General features: G+C 38.0%; 1 protein-coding gene across 4 annotated transcripts in view; it reads left to right on the top strand.

Annotated features, from left to right (window-relative positions):
- Positions 1–18,231, top strand: part of setd7 (SET domain containing 7, histone lysine methyltransferase) — a 29,188-nt gene extending 10,957 nt beyond the window's left edge. For 2 of the 4 annotated variants that reach the window (XM_041185275.1, XM_041185289.1), the window contains exons 3-9: positions 385–586; positions 1,960–2,149; positions 5,426–5,476; positions 9,503–9,584; positions 14,187–14,304; positions 14,412–14,569; positions 16,111–18,231. In XM_041185275.1, the coding sequence (XP_041041209.1) occupies positions 385–586; positions 1,960–2,149; positions 5,426–5,476; positions 9,503–9,584; positions 14,187–14,304; positions 14,412–14,569; positions 16,111–16,291 (982 nt within the window). In that variant the 3' untranslated portion in view covers positions 16,292–18,231. The remainder of the gene's footprint in view (positions 1–384; positions 587–1,959; positions 2,150–5,425; positions 5,477–9,502; positions 9,585–14,186; positions 14,305–14,411; positions 14,570–16,110) is intronic. The other 2 variants (XM_041185282.1, XR_005942742.1) reach the window with 2 other exon arrangements.
- Positions 18,232–18,795: the final 564 nt, after the last annotated feature.

Here is an 18,795-nt window from a genome sequence, read left to right as displayed (position 1 = left end):
CAGTCATTCCCTTGGACTGCAAATCTAATCCAGTGTGCAATTTAAACTGAAACACCTGCTTAATTATGATTAATCTGTTTTACTTATTTAATGAATTGTTACTTTTGTTTATGTACATATAACTGTCTACTAATTTCTAAGTTAGAACTGAGATCATGTTTAATGGGATACATCTAGCTTTGTAAGAACACAAAAACAAGTGCAGCCAGCACAGTACATAATTCAGTCATTCTGAAAATGTGAAAATCTACAGCCTAACAAAATTATTCATAACCCAAATGAATATTTGATGGGATCTTATCAATTAGTCCTTGCTAGTTTTGACTACAAGAACATGTGTCTTGAAAAAATGTGTAACATCATATATCCCTTTTTATTATTTAGCACACTGGAAGGGAACTGCATTGATGATGCTTTACAAGGACAAGCTGTTTACACCTATGAGGACGGGAGTACCCTCCATGGTACCTACATTGATGGGGAATTGAATGGCATAGCTGAGGAATATGATTCAGAGGGACACTTGACCTTCAGGGGTCAATACAGGGATAATGTTCGATGGGGTGTTTGCTGGATGTACTTTTCGGTAAGCTTCAGTTAAATGGCGAAAGGCTTTAAAAATGGAGGCTAACTTGCACACAGACCAGAAGGCCACACCTTTTGATCTCCAGCCTCCTGAATTATTTGACCCTCAGCCAGGTCAGCAGTTTGGTTGCTTTAATTGGGCTCAACAACCTGTAATTTTTCAAATATATAATGCACCTGGACTTGCATGAACAAAAAGTCAAATTTGCCTTAACAGCGTTTACAACATGCACCTACACTTTTGCAAAGCTATGGTCAAAGTGAGTGCATAATGACACTAGTGAGCAAGCCCAACCAAGCTGCAGGGTTTGATCCTAAATTGGCATCGAACACATTTGCATCAATTAAAAACTTTTTTTTAAAAATGTAAAACGCCATGGCTTACTTTGCATATTGTTTTTGAGTCAAAACTGTCCTCCACCCTTCATCTTTTGCATTCTCTTGTATTATTTTCTCCTCCCTTTCTAAAAGAATTCCTAGCAAAATGCGCTCTGTCAAAATGGCTAGACTAGAAAAAATTGCAGTAAAGTTTTAGTCTTTGCTCACCCTGCTAGCAATACAGTAATAAGGCAGAATAAGTTATGCTAATTCAAATTTAAATATGTAAAATTACAGCCATTGCACCCTAGTTTGTTGAGTGGCCAGCTCTCCCACATTTATCAATTGATCAATCGAAAATGACCCTATTATGCAGAATACTTTATAAGCAGGGGTTCCCAAACTGTGGGTCATGACCCCTATTGGGGTCACCGGACAATCATTTGTAGTCGCGAGCTCTGAGGCAGCCAAGGCGACTCAAACGGAGACTCTGACAGGGATTTAGACTTTTATTTTCCCCCGCAAAATGGTTCGTCTATGGGACAGCTTTTCAGTGCCCTGATTGGTTGTTCTTTCTTTGTCCTGGTTGGCCATGCAGTTCAGAAAATTATGGTAGGTTGTTGGGGGGGAATTAACTCTGGGATTGCCACAATCTTCTGGCTCAGATGAGAGTGCTACCAACTGAGCAACAGCTAACACTGAAAGTTTTTGGAAAAGATAGGAGAAAACTGGCAAAAAAAAAAGTCACGCTTTTTGAAAAAAGTTGTCTTGCATTAGTGTTTTCATGACTTCAACTGTATGTGTTTTCTACTCTGGTCAGAAATGCCTGCGAGCTGCTACCATAACTTTACCAGAATTGTGGTAGAAACCCTATTGATGCATGGAAACAGGGTGTTTTGGTCTGCACTTTTTGTGAAATTATGGTGGCAAAGTGTAAACGGTTCTAAGGAAATTCTAGGTCTATGTTCCCAAGATTTTTGGAAGAAAATGCCAATATATCATTTCACCTGTGAACATTATGTGTTATGAATCAAGTGACATATTATCTTGTGACAGGATGGAGGCTGCCTTGTAGGAGAGGTGAATGAAGATGGGGAGATGACTGGTGATAAAATAGCTTACGTTTATCCTGAGGGCAAGATAGCACTGCTTGGAAAATTTGTTGATGGGGAAATTATCGAAGGACACCTGGCAATTCTTAAAAGTGTAACTGAGGGGAAACCCCAATTCGAGCTGACACCAGATGGTGAGAAGTATTGATTTATCATTACACTGTTTCATCACAAACTAGTAATGCACACCTATATTTTCAATAATCTTTATATTTTTAGAAAATGCTGAGTGTTTTGTTTATGCCTCGGTTAAAAAGACACGTCAAAGTGGCATTTCTTAAATTTGAACACACTTAAATTTTACATTTGAAAATTTTGGTGGATGTGACAAAATATTGGGGTTTAAATAGTGTTTTATTCCTTTGGCAGCATATGTGGAGAGAAACTGAGTTAATATTTTAGATTAAAGACCTTTCACATGGGTTTTGATAGAAGGTATTCAACCTGAAGCTTTAATTCTTGCTTCTAACTCCACAGATGCTGCCAGACTTGCTGAGCAGTTCCATATTTTCTGTTCTAATTTCAGATTTCCAGCATCCAGGGTATTTTGCTTTTTTTTTTAAAATGCCTTCCCTTCTCTACATCACCTATTATAAACACTTAGAGGCAGGGTGGTAAGACTTAATGGAAGAGGAAGGAAAGCAAGTTAATCTTGGGTTTCCTGTATTGGTAACTATGTGGGGCTAGTGGGGAATGGCGATGGAGGCAGGGCTGGGTGGTATGTGGGGGGTAGGGTAGGATATGGCAGTGAGGAGGAGGAGGAGGATGATTTGTCCTTCATTGTCAATGATAATAGCCATTGATTTTCTCATTTCCAATTAACACAAGGGAATTAGGAGGGTAAGGAGGAACTAGAAAAGGAATATAAAAAGAAATAGTAAAATATTCTAGAGACGTTTGAACAAGAGAAAGGTGAGAATAGTGAGAGGGCCACTAAGATATGTGATAAACTCACAGTTAATGACATTGAAATATTAGGATGGTTACTTTATCTCTGTATTTACCAGGGAAACTAACATGATGGACATGCTATTGGAAAAAAAGATAAAAAAGGATGGAAAGACGTTTAAGATAGAAAGGGGTGAAATAATTGATAAACCAATTAAACTTAGAGGATTAAACCCCTGGTCCGAATGATTGTATCTGCACATATTTAGGAAATAAATAGCAGAACACTATTAAAGGCAAAAGAAAATTCATTAGGAAAGGGAATGGTGTCAGAAGACTGGTGGACAGCTAAAGTGATTCCTGTACACCTCAGTCCTGGGAAATACAGCAAGTCCAGGGAAATAGAGACCAATTAGCTGATCATCATTGGTAAGAAAGATAATGGGATCTTTATGTAATAGAAAAATGTCTAGAAACTGAAAATATAAACGTAGTCAGTATGAATTCCAAAAGGGGAAGATCATGCTTGAGCAACCTTACTTTGAATTCTTTAAAAAATTTAAAATAACAAAGTAGATGAAGATAATGTAATCGATGAAATATATTTGGATTTTGAAACAGTCTTTGATAAAGTATTGCACAGTGAACTCATGACGAAAGTCAGAACATGTTGAGTCAGGGGAAAAGTAGCAGAATGGATAGCAAGCTGTATACTAAACAGAGGTTAAAGGTAGTTACTCAAGAGTGACAAATGATAAGTATGTTTCACAAGGATCGTGCTGGGACCACTACTGTTCTTCATTTACATAAGCAATCTGGAGTCTGGGATCAGAAGTAAAATTTCAAAATTAGCAGAAGACACCAAATTATTGGGGAGACAGTTAATACAGAAGAGAACTGTGACAAAATACAGGAAGACAAACATGAAAAATGGCCATTTAATTGGCTAATTTAGCTTCAATATCGATACATGTGAGGTGGTACATTTTGTTATGAAGAAGAAGGAAGCCACATACTCATCGGAAAATAAGAGATCTGCGAGTACATATGCACAGATCTAAAAGTAATGTAGATTAATAAAGCAATTTTTTAAAAAAGCAGACAAGGCACTGAGATTTATTTCTAGAGGAATAGAATTGAAAAGCAGAAAAGTCAAGTATACATAGAATCTTGGTTAGAACACATTTGGAGTACAGTGAATTACCTATATATTGTTAAAAAGAATATAGAGGTGCTAGAGGAAATGTAAAAAAGAATTACTAGAATGATACCAGATTGAGAAGTTATACTGATCAGCAGTGGTTGAGCTAGGGCTCTTTTCTGTAGAAAAGAGAAGATTGAGGGGTGACTAGATATAATTCTTAAAGGTTAAGAAAGGATTTGATCATGTAGATATTGAGAAGGTGAGGCCAGAATTAGAAACCATAAATAAGTGATAGTCACTAATAAATCTGAAAGGGAGTTCGGAAGAAACTTTACTCAGTGGTTATAATGTGGAATTCGCTACCATAGGGAATAGATGAGACAATGCATTAATGCCATCAAGGGAAAACTAGATATGCATATGAGAGAGAAAGGAATAGAAGGATACTTTGATGGAGTTTGATGAAGAGAGGTGAGAGGAGGCTCGTGTGGAGCATAAACATATGCAAGGAACTATTGAACTGAATCGCTGAAAGCTAGTATGCAGGTACAGCAGGTAATAAGGAAGGCAAATGGAATGTTGGCATTTATTGCTAAAGGAATAGACTAAAAAAATAGGGAAGTGTTGTTGCAACTGTACAAGGCATTGGTGAGACCACACCTGGAGTAGTGTGTGCAGTTTTGGTCCCCTTACTTGAGGAAGGATGTAGTTGCACTGGAGGCAGTTCAGAGGAGGTTCACTAGATTGATTCCAGAGATGCGGGGCTTGTCTTATGAGGAGAGATTGAACAGTCTAGGCTTATACTCGTTAGAGTTTAGAAGGATGAGAGATCTAACTGAAGTATATAAGATGCTAAAGGGGATAGATAAAGTAGACGTAGAGCAGATGTTTCCCCCTCTGGGGCATTCTAGAACGAGAGTCCATAGTTTTAGGCTAAGGGGTGGTAGACTTAAATCAGATGAGGAGGAATTACTTTTCTCAAAGGGTCGTGAATCTATGGAAATCACTACCCCAGTGTAGTGGATGCTGGGACGCTGAATAAATTTAAGGAGGAGATAGACAGATTTTTAATTAGTAATGGGTCAAAAGGTTATGGGGAAAGGGCGGGAAATTGGAGTTGAGGCCAAAATGAGATCAGCCATGATCGTAATGAATGACAGGGTAGGTTCGAGGGGCTGAATTGCCTACTCCTGCTCCTAGTTCTTATGAATGGCCTGTTTCTGTGCTGCAAAGGTGTTGTGGTATTTTGTAAGTTGTGGACCGAAAAGTTCAATTCATGATTGTTTTTCCACACATACAACAGCATTTAACATATGGGCTACTTTTTCCTTGATTAATCATCTTATCCCCTACTGATGCATACGTTTCTTTTTTCAAGACTACTTATTGGCTAAGTCTTGGAGTGTGCTCAAATTCCAAGCTGCTAAATGTAAGTGTTTTGCTTCCCTTATTGATTCAGCCACTAATGTAGGATTCCAGTTGGAACTGACCACTCTGTTAGTGAAACAGATACTGTTTAGAGCCCCTGTTTCAGATCCTTTCCTCGTACTATGGAAGAGAGCAGTGTGATCTTATGTATGATTGTTTAGTCATGTGGGCTTTCCAAGCTCTATTCCTGCTTGTATCCATTGGAGAATGATCCAGTGCCTGAGCCACCTGTGTGCGCCTTGGCTTTTTAGTTTCCAGTACAGTTCCTAATGAATCCACATTTGTTTCGCCTTGAGCCCACCATTCAAGGCATTTGTTGTCTCCCTGTCACTTGAGTACATCCTCCCAAGAGATATTCTCTACCTAGTTTAACCTGTGTGCTAACGTAGTTGCCCAGGTTATGGCAATCATTGTGGACCAGGGACTCTTAGCAGCCCAGATGAGACCAATGAGAGAATCCATTACAGGAGAAGATGCTGACTTCAAGTTTAAGAACATAAGAAACAGGAGTAGGTAACAAAGCCTCTCAAGCCTGCTCTGCCTTTTAAAAAAAAATATATCATGGCTGATCATCTACCTCAACTCCATTTTCCTGTCCTAGCCAAATATCCCTTGATGCCCTTAGTATCCAAATTCTATCACACTGTCTTGAATATATTCAATGAACATCCACGGCACTCAACAGTGGTGGCAATAAGGAATTCCAAAGATTCACTACCTTTTCAGTGAAGAAATTTCTCATCTCAGTCCTAAATGGTGGCCCCTTATCCCGAGACTATAATCCCAAGTTCATACTTCTAATGTCATTAGATATAGAGGATAGACTATTTCTTCCTCCCTTTTATTCTTAAACAAAAATGCTCCAGTGTTCCTGTGCTTTTGTACTTGGTAATCTGTAAAATACTCTATACAAATTCCCTTCTATGTTAGAAGGTAAAAGTTTGAAAATTTAACAAAAAAACTCATGTGCAGGGGTATTGCACATTCTCTCTCTACTATGACTGTGTTCATTGAACAGTGTTCCCAGTGGTCAATTAAAAGAACCAGTCCACACTGGTTGTTTAATTTGAATGACATGTCTGTGGATCAATCTGCTAATAGTATACTGTCTAATTGAATTGTATAATTTCCCAGGCCTTCAGTCATTGTGTTGGGCCTACTAAAATTGAAAATGAATTTTTTTTCAATAAACCATAGTTATTTTTTATTCCAAGCAGACTAAAGCTGAAATCATAGCCTCAGTAGCCTAAAGTGAGCAGATAAAGTTCAAATCCGGCAATGAATGAAATCAGCCTGCCACAGTTGGTGTGTATTTTGGTAACCTATGACTGAACTGCAGTAGCTGCTAGAGTGCACTGCAAGAGTAGATGCAGTAAGGTTTCTATAGGCCTGGATTTTGCAGCAGCAATGATGGCAAAGAGTTGGTTAGCTCAGTTGGCTAGATGGCTTGAGGTTGGTGCAGAGTAACAGCAGCGGTACAGTTTCAATCCCCATATAGGCTGAGGTAGTTCTTGGGCCTACCTCCTGATATCCCAGAGTGCTATCATGGTATAAGCTATGATAAGTAACCCTTGGGAAATGAGGATGCTGCATAAGAGAGGGAGAACGATGGCAAAACAGTCAGCGTTGACCACCATTACTCTTCTAAAACTGACAGCAACTTCTGGAGTCTGCAGTTAAATCCAGAGATCCAAAAGTTGCAATGAGTGATGCTATGCTTCTCTTTGGAGTGCACTGTTGAAGTTCTTGCAATCTACAAGCAAATAGAAGTCACTGAATTGATGACAACTTCCCTTTTTATACTATGACTATTGTTGTAAAAATCTTAAAAATGTTACACATTGTTGAATGAGGTATAATTGGGTTTTTAATGGTGTACTAAATTCATAATTACTGCTGAGAAACATCTCTGGCCCCAAAAAACTAATTTTATATTTGTGGAATATTACAGTTTCTTCATTAGTTTAAAAATATGGAATTTATCATAGTGTTTTTAAAGTTTGTTTATATCTTGGTTTCTAACTTAATTCCATGTATATGCCCCAATCATTTATTTTGTGTTCTCTAACATTTTAATTAAAACTGGAGGATAATCAGTGCAGTATTCTTTCTGATTTGATGTTCATGAGTGTACTTAATGTGATTGGCTGCTTACCCTGCTTGATGACATGACATGGCTGGACACTTGGAGATCCCCTTGGTGCCAGATTCAAACCAACACTGGGAAAAAGGAAGTCTAGGGATAGCTAGATCTTTGAGGGCAGCTTTCTTCAAGCTGAACACTGTTACTTCATTGCTGACCTTGAAATCTAGGCCATTGTGCAGATATACAAATCTTTGAAGGTGGCAGGACAAGTTGAGAAGGCTGTTTTTTTTTAGCCATTTGGGATCCCAGACTTTATAATTGGAGGAATAAAGTACAAAAACAAGGAAGTTATACTAAACCTTTATAAAACACTAGTTAGGTCTCAGTTGGAGTATTATGTTCAGTTCTGGCTGCCACATTTTAAGAAGGATTTAAAGGCCTTGCACAGGGTGTAGATGAAATTAACTTGAATGGTGCCAGGTATAAAGGACTTGGTTATAGAGAATGATTTCCTCTTAGGAGAACAGCCCAATCTTGCAAGGTTTTGATGGGGGAAAGAGTAGCCGGAGGTGCGGAGGATATAGATTTAAGCTGAGTAGAAAAAGAACCAGAGGGAACATGATTTTTTTTTTTAAAAAGTGATTTGTTAGATCTGGAATGTACTGACTGAAAGGGTGGTGCAGCCAATTTTTTTTTTTTAGAAATTGGAAACATTGGTAAGGAAAATAATTTATAGAAATGTGGAGAAAGAGCAAGGAGCTAATTAGATATCTCTTTCAAATTGTCAGTACAAGCATGATGGGCTGAATGGCTTCCTCTGCTGTATCATTCTATGATTACAGGACAACATTTAACAGGAGGTCAAGAATTACATAGTACTTGGGTAGTGTTACTGTCCTTGCTTAATCTTGATATTTCACATAGCAGGACTGTGGGGAGTCTTTTTTTTTGTTTGTACAAGCCACACTGACATGTGGAATTATTGAAATCTCTGTCCTTTTTCTTTTCTGAAGTTTTAAATCTTTTTACATTTCACTTGTAAAGTTTTTCTCGCACGAATGATGAACAGAATTATTTTGAGTATAATCCTTCAGCGTTTAATTTTGAATAAAGTCATCTGAAGGTGTTAATGGAACCGAAATGGTAAGCTACTGAATCTAGAGTTTACCCAGTGTGGGAAGGTTGATCACAACTGTATCATTTTGAAAGCTACTAGGTATCCCTTAGATATATTTTCATTTCCATGTAGAGTTTGCTACGTATTTTTGCATCTGGAAATAGAATGTATAAAGTCTGCTAAATTGGAAAAGTTTTAATAACACCTTGCAATTATATAGTGCCCTTAACTTAGTAAAACGGCTCTTGTGCTTCACAAGAGCATTATCGAGCAAACCTTGACACTGAACTATATAAGGACAGGTGACCAAACGCTCTATTTAAGATGTAGGTTTTAAGGAGTGTCTTAAATGAAATTTAAGGCTCAGGCAGCTGAAGGGTTGGCTACAAATGGTGGAGCAGTTAAAATGAGTGGAATGCAGATATGAGGATTATAGTATTGGAGAAGGTGAGAGTTGGGGAGGGTGAGGCCATGGGGGAGTATGAAACCCAAGATGAGAAGTTTAAATGAGGCATTGCTGAACTGGGATCTAATTGGGGTAAGCAAGGAAAAGAATAATGAGTGAACAAGGCTTGTTATGAATTAGGATATGGACAGCAGAGTTTTGAATGAGATTAAGTTTACAGAGAGTGAAAGGTAGGTGGCCGACCTTGAGAATATTGGAATTGTCGATTTCTGGAGGTAGGTAACAAAGGCATGGAATTTAATAAAGATGTCCATTAAAGCTGATAATTGTTTTAAAAGACATGTATAGACAATTTAAGAAATGTTGCCTGCAAATCTGATCAACTGTTAAATTTAATATCCTTCTTTCTCTACAACAGGTCCAGTTTACACCTTCGACAAGTCCACCTCTTTTTGCATTTCTACAAATTGTCTCCTTCCTGACCCTTATGAAAATGAGAGGTTATTCAAATTTCTTCCCTTCATAAACCAGTTTTTATTTTTAAATGTTATAATTATTTATAGTTGGAAAGAACATATTTTGCCATCTAATGAGTGACGTTGCTGTCAATATGAAATAACTGCTCGGATTGTGAAAATAGAAGTGTAATGTTTTCGAGGGATTAAAACCAGCAAGGGAAGGAAAGTGCTTTAGGCCCATTTTTGAGCTTGAAATAGAGCACACATCCCAACAAGGAGGGCAAGGAAGTGCAAGGTTGAGCTGAGATTGGGCCTGATTTACTTTATTTCGGTAAGCCACTGATAACTGTTGCACCATCACAGGCAGCTCACTCATTTCATAAAGATCAGTGTCAGGCCACTTGTGACTCTAGCAGTGAAAGTTAATTCCTGGGGGAACAGAACAGAAAGTGGGCTAATCCCGGATTGATCAAGTCCCCTGCAACTACTTTGGAGCATTCCTGCTCCTTCTGGCTCCACATCAAACTTAACAAAACTTACCTTTTTTGTTGCTGGCCACTTACTAGAACGTGTCCATGCCTGGAAAACCTGAGCAGACCAGGCCTGATATTTCCCTTGATCAGAGGAGCCCAGATTCCTAAGGGATCCTAAAATAGGCTATGATCCCTTCATTAGGACCTAGTGCCTGTTTCAGGCAGTCACTCCAGATGCCTTAAAAAAAAAGCCAGCTCTAATTGGGATGGACATCTCTTTTGAGGTCCATGGGGGACAAGATGTCAGCTCCCAAAACCGGTCTTTGCTGTGTGATTTTTAAGATGGGCACAAAGAGAATCAATATCTACCCCCAAATGTTGGAAATACACATCAGCATCTGAAAAGAGAAAGGCAGGTCTTGGACCAAACATTAACTAGTCTTTTTCTTTAATTTTCAGATATAAATGGACACCCTGTAAATTTCCCAGCACTTTGACTTCTATTTCAGAAATCCAGAATTCTGTTTTCTTTCTGAATGTATTTGTGGACTTTTTCTTGCGGTGGGGGTGGTTCATTCCTTCTCTTTGTTCAGTCTTCGGATTTCCCAGTCTGTTAACAAAGTTTTCTATCAAGGGTTCTTTTTCAAATTTCTGTCTGTGATTTTCTTTGAGTTCTTTTAATTTCTGTTTCTCTGCTGCAAGTAATGGGTTAGCTTTATTCCCCTTTACTCCATCAGCTCAGCTCTATATTGTGCTTTAGGTGGAGCTCAATCAGCTTCTTACTAAATGCACTGAAATTCTTGACTGAGGTTTCATGACAAACCACTTTCTTGTTAGAGGTGGTTGATTGTGGTTTGCTTCTTTTTCTAGCTCATGCTCATTTAAATTAATATTTTAGTATGTTTGCAAATTATAACAATTTGCTATATTAGTATCCTATGATGAAACTGCCTTGTTTGAAGCAGGAGTAATTGTCAAAGGGTGTCTAAATTTATGGATTCTTGAGTGTATTCTGCAGATTCTCAAGTGCTTTATTTGATCCACCTCCAGGAGCTGATTATTGCCTGGAAAGGTGATTGAGGTAGAATCTTTTTCTTCACCATTTGGACATTGAGCATTTCCCGGGCAGAATGCAGAAAGGAATATCGGGCAGGGAGGATTGGACACCTTTTCTGGAACCTATCAAACTTTCTTTCCATTCATTTCAATGGATGGAAAATCAGACAGAAGGTTACAGATATGAAATGCTCCCTGTCTGATGTTTTTCCTTTCTTCTCTCAAATGATGCTTAATGGTCAGGCAGTAAACTCAAAAACCACCCCATTAATTTCAGAATCAACACTGAACCCATGTGATGAATAAATGAACATGACGTAACACTTATCACTGAAAGGACATTCATGGATTCAGATGACATGGACTCATTTATTAATTGGTATTCTACAGTTTTGAGACTTCATTTAATAAGATAATTTGGAGAGATATTCAAATTTCTATTCATTGGCAAAGATACAAGACCTGGAATGTAGAACACCACCTGGATTGAGAGAGCAAGAGAAAATGAGAGTGATTAGACAATGCCAAATTATTGTTGACACCATGGGGGTGATTAATTTCCAGTGATCATATTAAAGGGGCAATATCAGATCAGTCGTCCATTATACACACTACCTGCATTCATGGGCAATGAAACCAATGTCGCCATTTAATGCTATTGTTGACCCCATATGTACGTGAAGGCACCTATGAAAATTTCAACAATTTGACATTAAATTATATACTGTATTTAATTAATGTAATATCTCAAGGTAGCAAGCTCCTATATAGAATAGTTTACACATCATAGTTGTGTAGCTGTCATAGTTCACATCAAGGGATAGGATGTTCACAGATAATTGTGCAATGTTCAATACCATTCGCAACTCCTCAGATGTTGAAGCCATTTAAGCCCTTATGCAGCAAGACCGGGACAACATTCAGGCTTGGGCTGATAAGTGGAAAGTAATATTAGTGACAGGCAATAACCATCTAACCATTTTCCCCATGATGTTCAATGGCATTACCATCACTGAATTCTGCAATGTGTAACTCCTCAAAGTCTGTCTACCATCTAGAAGGCACAAGTCAGAAGTGTAATGGATGAGTGCAACCCCAATAACATTCAAGAATCCCAACACCATCCAGGTCAAAGCAGCCCACTTAAATGACATCCCATCCACCACCTTAAACATTCCATCCCACCGAAACACAGTGACATCGGTAGCTTGTCATGCCTCCTTCTACATCGCTTTCCAAATCCATGACCTCTACTACCTAGAATGAAGAGGACAGCAGATGCATGGGAACACTGTCCACTGCAAGTTCTCCTTCAAGCCACACACCGCCCTGACTTTGAACTATATCATCATTTCTTCACTGTTGCTGGATCAAAATCCCGGGCACTCCCTTCCCAACAGCACTGTGGGTGTACCTTCCCCAGATGGACTGCAGTGGTTCAAGAAAGTGACTCATCACCACCACCTTCCCAGGCAATTAGGGAGAGGCTACAAATGCTGGCCTAGCCAGTGACATCCACATTCCATGAAAGAATAAAAAAAGGAGTGGTAAAGTGGCTGTCTCAGTAGAATAACGGACTTTAATTATGAGTGCATAAAATTGAATGAATCTGGCCAGATGGATGTTCAAATTGCTTGTCTTGGATGAATATCCACAGTTTATGACCACACCAAGAAATTATGCATTTTTTTTGTAATATTTCATCCTTTGATAAGAGATAGAAGGGAGAAAAATTTTGTAGGCTGGTCCGAAAATGTATACCTGGTTCGAATCAAGTCATAGAGCAGTGTTTGACAACAGGCTAAGTGAAATCCCTGCTTCAGATCATCCTGCTTTACTTGGCTATATGATGCAGTGTGACACTAGTGAGAAAAGAGGTGGGTTTAAAAAGAGAAATGGTACATTTGGGATGGGGGGGTGGGATATGGTGAGTCACTTAATTTCTGTGTTATAAATCCTTGGGGATCATTGGCAACTTAAGCACAAATAAGGAAGTTGAGTTCAGAATGTGTTTTCAAAAGAACATATCTTGTTTTGCATGTTTTCCAATGCTGCTGCTTAACTTTTGATCCTGGTACCAGAAATAGATGTAATATTCTGAACATGATCTAACTAATATTGTGTGAAAGTTAATATTTCCATTGATTTTAAACTGGTAAAGGCAACCAATAAGCTGAGCCATAGAAACCAGCTGGTTCAACTCCTGATGTATGTGACTTAGTGACATTGGTTGAGAGATAGATATAGGGCAGGATACAAGGGAGAACTCCTCATCTCTTAAAAATATCCCATAACACTCTTTTGATGTCCAATTGAGTGGGCAGATGGGCCCTAGTTTAACATCTCCTCTGAAAGACTGCACCTCTGGAAATGCAGCATTCCCTCAATCGGCCTAGATTGTGGTCAAATCTCTGAAGTGGGACTTGAACACACAATCTTCTAACTTGGGTAAGTGTGTTACACATTGAGCCAAAACTGACTATTCTCATGTACAAGTGCAGGATTAAGTTTTATTTTTGTAATTTGTGGTTGCTCACTCTGTGTTAAAATGTCTATGTACAAGTGATTAGCTCATGACGATGATACTGTCTGAGAGAGAACTTCACAAGCAAGAGAATCTACTTGATGACTGATGGCCTGGACCAATCTCTTTGGAAAATGGGTATTATGAACTTTGGTGTAGTAAAGATTGTTTTCATCAAGTCCATTGGTAAGCATAGCTTTGGACTACTGAAGCCAGGAGAGATGGATTTTCTCCACCTCTTGCTGAACAGTATTTCATCAAAGGATGAGTATAGAATATTAAAGTTTAAAATTAGTTAACATGGCTGAGCTTTTGTCACAATTCTCCCTCTTCTTCAAGTAACTTTTAGTTACCATTGCAACTTGTTTGTCTAAGTGTGTTTCAGATGTGGTTGCAAAGGCAAGGATTGCAACAAATTTACAATCTTGTATATCCTCGCCTTTTGTAAAAATAAGCTGGTCAAGATCAACCAGATAACTGCTTTTCATTGTACAAAGCAAATGCTTAGTTATAATTTGAATATACTGAAGAGATTGCATATTTTATCAAAGGACATACATAAATGTTGTTTCTTTAATTCTCCTAAATTAGGGTGTATGTTGCTGAGTCTCTTATTCCTAATGCTGGGGAAGGTTTATTTGCAAAAGTAGCAGCAGAACCTGACACAGTCATGGCTTTCTACAATGGAATGCGGCTAACACATGAAGAGGTGAGAGGCACAATTCCAAGTTTTCTAATGAAGGTAGAATTTACCAGTCAAAAAGAATGCAGAAAAGTCCAATTGTTTAAAAGTAAATCACTTTTTTTTCTTTCCAGGTAGATTCTAGAGACTGGTCTATCAATGGGAACACTATATCGTTGGATGGTGATACTGTGCTAGATGTTCCTGAGCCTTACAACAGTACAAAACGCTACTGTGCATCATTGGGGCACAAAGCAAATCACTCCTTTACTCCCAATTGCAGTTATGCAACGTAAGTAGTTGCTTGTATTATGGATCAGCTGCAACAATGAGTTTTACAAGTGCAAGTATTACTGGGGGAGGGGAAGATTTGTTAACGTGTCATATATACTTTTTAAATGGTTATTTTGAGGAGAGAAGGTAAAATTAAGAGTGATCTTTTACTTTAGTTTTAATTAGCTATATAATCTTTGGACTGCAGTAGATTTTGTTTGGGCCTATTTTTGTAAAAAAATTTCAGCAAGTGTTCCCATAATGTCCACGGCTATAGAAAGGCAAAAAAGGGATAAGGAACATTGTAACTTTAGTTAGAGCCAATTCATTGTTGTGGGAGACTCAGCTGTTGAAAGTTGGGGGAAGTTAATTGGACTTTTTCTTCTTGGACTTGGAGATGGCCAATGCTTGCACTTACATGGTGCAAATGTTACTTGCTACTTTTCAGCTCAACTAGTGCATTCTTGCCAAATACCACAGCTAAGCTTTTAAACTCTGGTAAGAAATTTGTCCTTGTTCTTTGGGTGAAAAATTGAGATTGGAGGGAAAGGTTTTGGGGGATGATCTCCCCTGAATAGGCCATGGTTGGCAATTTGGAAGCCTCTGACTTCTAGCTGTGCAGAGTGCCTGCCTGAAATGGGCTTTGGGTGCCCTAACTATGTAAATAAAAACCGTAATGGTGATCGTCGGATATTCTGAGGCCATGCATCCTCCCTCCAGTTGTTTCACTTCTTTGGCCTAGCCAGTAGGCCACAAAAGGGACTGTTAGTGATTAACCACAAAAATATAGAAAAGAAGTTTTTTTTTGAAGCTTAATTTCTGGAGGAGCAGGACTGCTGCTTTGGGCTCCATGGAAGTAATGCTGGTCCTGGCCGATCTGTCCCACTTCCTGCCTCCCCATCTTCAGACACGCTTGGGGTGTGAGATGACAAACCTTTCTAAGGCCGTGATGGGAGGGCTGCATTGGCTGTTTCATGCAGAGGAGTTCCAATTTTGATCAGGCCTTAGGCTGACATCTTTATGTGCGCATTGCAATCGCACCATCAATTTCAAGCCAGAAACCAATAAATTTCTCCCTCTGTGTAGCATGTACAGCACCAATGTCCTGTTGAGTCTCCTTAATCATCTTCAAAAGGCAAATCATTGTTTACTGAGCTATGGACATGCACGAGCTCTAGAAGTTGTAAGAGAACAAAATGAACTAAAAGCAGGTTTTGACATCTTCTTTGAATAATGAATGTATGGTACTACCAGTAGTAAAAAGAAAACCTGAAAATTTATAACTCAATTAAAAATCTCCTCAATAAGCATACTCGCATCTCTTAATTCTCACTTGCATAATGCCCATTTAGCTGATGTTTGTTGGTTGTGGATCTTCCTGGAATTTAGCATCAGAATTGTAATAACAGTGCCATGAAGCACAACAAATGATCCTTATTTTCCTTTGAGCAATTGTCCAAGAGAGCATCTTGCTTTAATGTGCAACATTTTTAAATTAAACCACTTTTTTTAAAACAAAAAATCACCTTGGTATACATCATTGTAAATTTTTCTGTCAAGGTTTATTCATCCTCGGTTTGGACCTATTAAAAGCATCCGCACCATCCAGGCAGTACAGAAGGATGAAGAACTTACAGTAGCTTATGGATATGATCACTATTCTGCAGGCAAGGGTGGCCCAGAAGCTCCTGACTGGTACAAGCTTGAATTGCAGGCCTTCCAACATGTTCAGCGGAAATGAAATTTATGCAGCTTTCTCTTTAAGCAGGTAGCAAAAGCAGAAGAAGCTATGCACTAAAGCTATATGGAACTGCCAGATCAGGACCTTTTAAAATGCTCTGTTCTATGAACTATCATTCATCTTGTATTTAAATTAGTCAAGGTTTAATTTTTGCAAAATACAATATATAAGGCACTTGAGCAAGTAAATATACATTTGCCTTTAGCACATGAAAGTTTGTTATGTAGCAGTAAACACTATTAACCTACTAATTGCACAATGTAGCTTGTCCTACTTGGCAGTCTTATGAGCAGTGTGCAATTTTCTAAAATGGTTCATGAACAGCTGGATACTCTTGGCCATTTTTACTGTTTCAAATTAAGGTGGTTTTAGCCAAACCTAACTCTCCACGTACTGTTTATGGGTTTATAGTGTTCACCTCCTAAACTTTGTTGAAACACCATCATTAACAGCTGTTAAACTTTTAGTTAACCTGATTGTGACTACTGATCACTAAATCAGCATCATTCAGTGTTGTCACTGGGGTTTCAGTGAAAGCTAACACAGGCTTGTGTAATTTTTGTACCCTGTCCACTAATTGTGAATAACACATAGCACAGTTAGATGAAGTTTGTCCTCTGAAAGTTAGTTTGTGTCTGGAGTAAGCATTTTGAGTTACATATCAATATCACTAGGATGAAGTATTGTTATTTATAGGTCTTTTACTGATAATTAATTAATGAGTTAAGAATTTTTTTTGAATAATGATTAAGTGCATTAGCTTGCATATGATTTATCCTCTGACCTGACTTGGTATTTAATACTAATATATGAAATACAGCTATTGACAACAATGTTGCACTCTGGCATTCAGATACAGCAGCTTAACTCATAGTGAATGGTGTGACATTGTTGATAAAGTGTGAGATGTCATTTTTTCCATTTTCTGTTCATTTCACTATACTGAGTAATCAAAGCCAGCAACTGAAGGGATGCAGCATTATCCAAATAGAGTATTCTTGTAATAATGTGGAAACATTATTTCAAATAGCATTTAATCTTGCTTCAGGTGTAAAGCTATAATCTTGGCCACAAGCAAGCAAGCATTTTTTTTCTAGAGAACAGTAGCACAATCTAAACTTTTGTTTCAGTACAATGCTTTTTCCTGAAAGCTTGACTAGTTAAGCTCTGCATTTTGTAACTGGTGTTTGCAGCCTTACTAAAATTACATAGTTTTGCTAATGTAACTGAAAAAAAGCTTCACTGGTGAGAGTACGAGAGAATGGAGTTATTCCAAAAGTTTACAGATTTCCCGCGAGTATTCTGATTGTGTGTATTCTTTTAGTGTAATAATAAATGAAAATGTATGCATTTTATAAGAGTGTCTGGGTGAGCATGAGAATTGTTTTGGTTGGGGGCGGGAAAGCATTTATAATATGTTTTGGTTTTGACAAACTGAATTATGCTGTAATCAATATATGAAGTTAATAACTTGGTATAGGATAACAAAATTTGTTTTCTAATGGTCATTTAAACAAAAGTGGTAAATTGTGAATACATGGATTTTTACCATAAAGATAGGAACATGTGGAGAAGAACAAATCATGGATCGAATTGATCTTAAACATGTAATATATATATATCAATATTTTGATGATTCTGACTGTGCATGATTTGTTTTCAAACATGAAATATCACTTATTTTAAGCCTCACCTTGTTAGTCATTTTTCTGCTTCAGATCAGTTTAATTTCATTCAAAATGAGGGAAGGATTACAGTATTTCAGAATAAATGTAATGTACCTTTTCATCTTTCTACAGCATTGTAGTGTATCCTTATTAATGGCCTTTGTGGAGTTGTCAACATATTGAACATCAAAACCTGGTGCAGAACTTCTGCATTGCTGAATTAATTCATATTATAGCAGTAGGTTGTCAGTGGCAATAAATGCTCCAAGCTTACAACTGACTGGACTGTTCACTAATTTCACCTCCTAAAACTTGGATCCTGTGATCTGCTTTTTAATCTAAGCTACAAAGGTAGATTATCAACTATTAACTGTAAAGTTTGGGAATTTAATGGATATAGGAAACTGTGGTACTGAACTATTCGGGCCAAAAAGGACCAGAGTTCAACCTCTGTTCTATGCTGAGTTATCTGATCTCTGATATAGTGGAAATGGGAGCAGAACAGTTAATTTTAACATCCCTGGCTTGAGAAGTAGAGAAAAAAAATTCAGCTCCTAATGTGATTAGGCAAGGTCATGAGCAGGCTTATCTATGAAGTCTACTGTTGATGTTCAAATAGCCTGCTAATGGCTCATGGCTCACAAATGACGAATAACCATTTGGGTGCATTACGAGAAAATTATCAGTGCCCATGGAATGATAGCATTCAGAACTCAGTACCTTGAGTATTGAAAGGAAAGGGGTGGGTGGAATTTGCAGAAGCCATTGACATGGAATTGTATCTTTTGATTTCCTCACATTGATATTTTCAAACTCAACTATGCCATTACTGGGAGT

Source organism: Carcharodon carcharias, chromosome 1 (assembly GCF_017639515.1).
Source record: "Carcharodon carcharias isolate sCarCar2 chromosome 1, sCarCar2.pri, whole genome shotgun sequence".
In the NCBI taxonomy this organism is placed as follows: domain Eukaryota; kingdom Metazoa; phylum Chordata; class Chondrichthyes; order Lamniformes; family Lamnidae; genus Carcharodon; species Carcharodon carcharias.
This window is presented reverse-complemented; position numbering and strand designations above follow the sequence as displayed.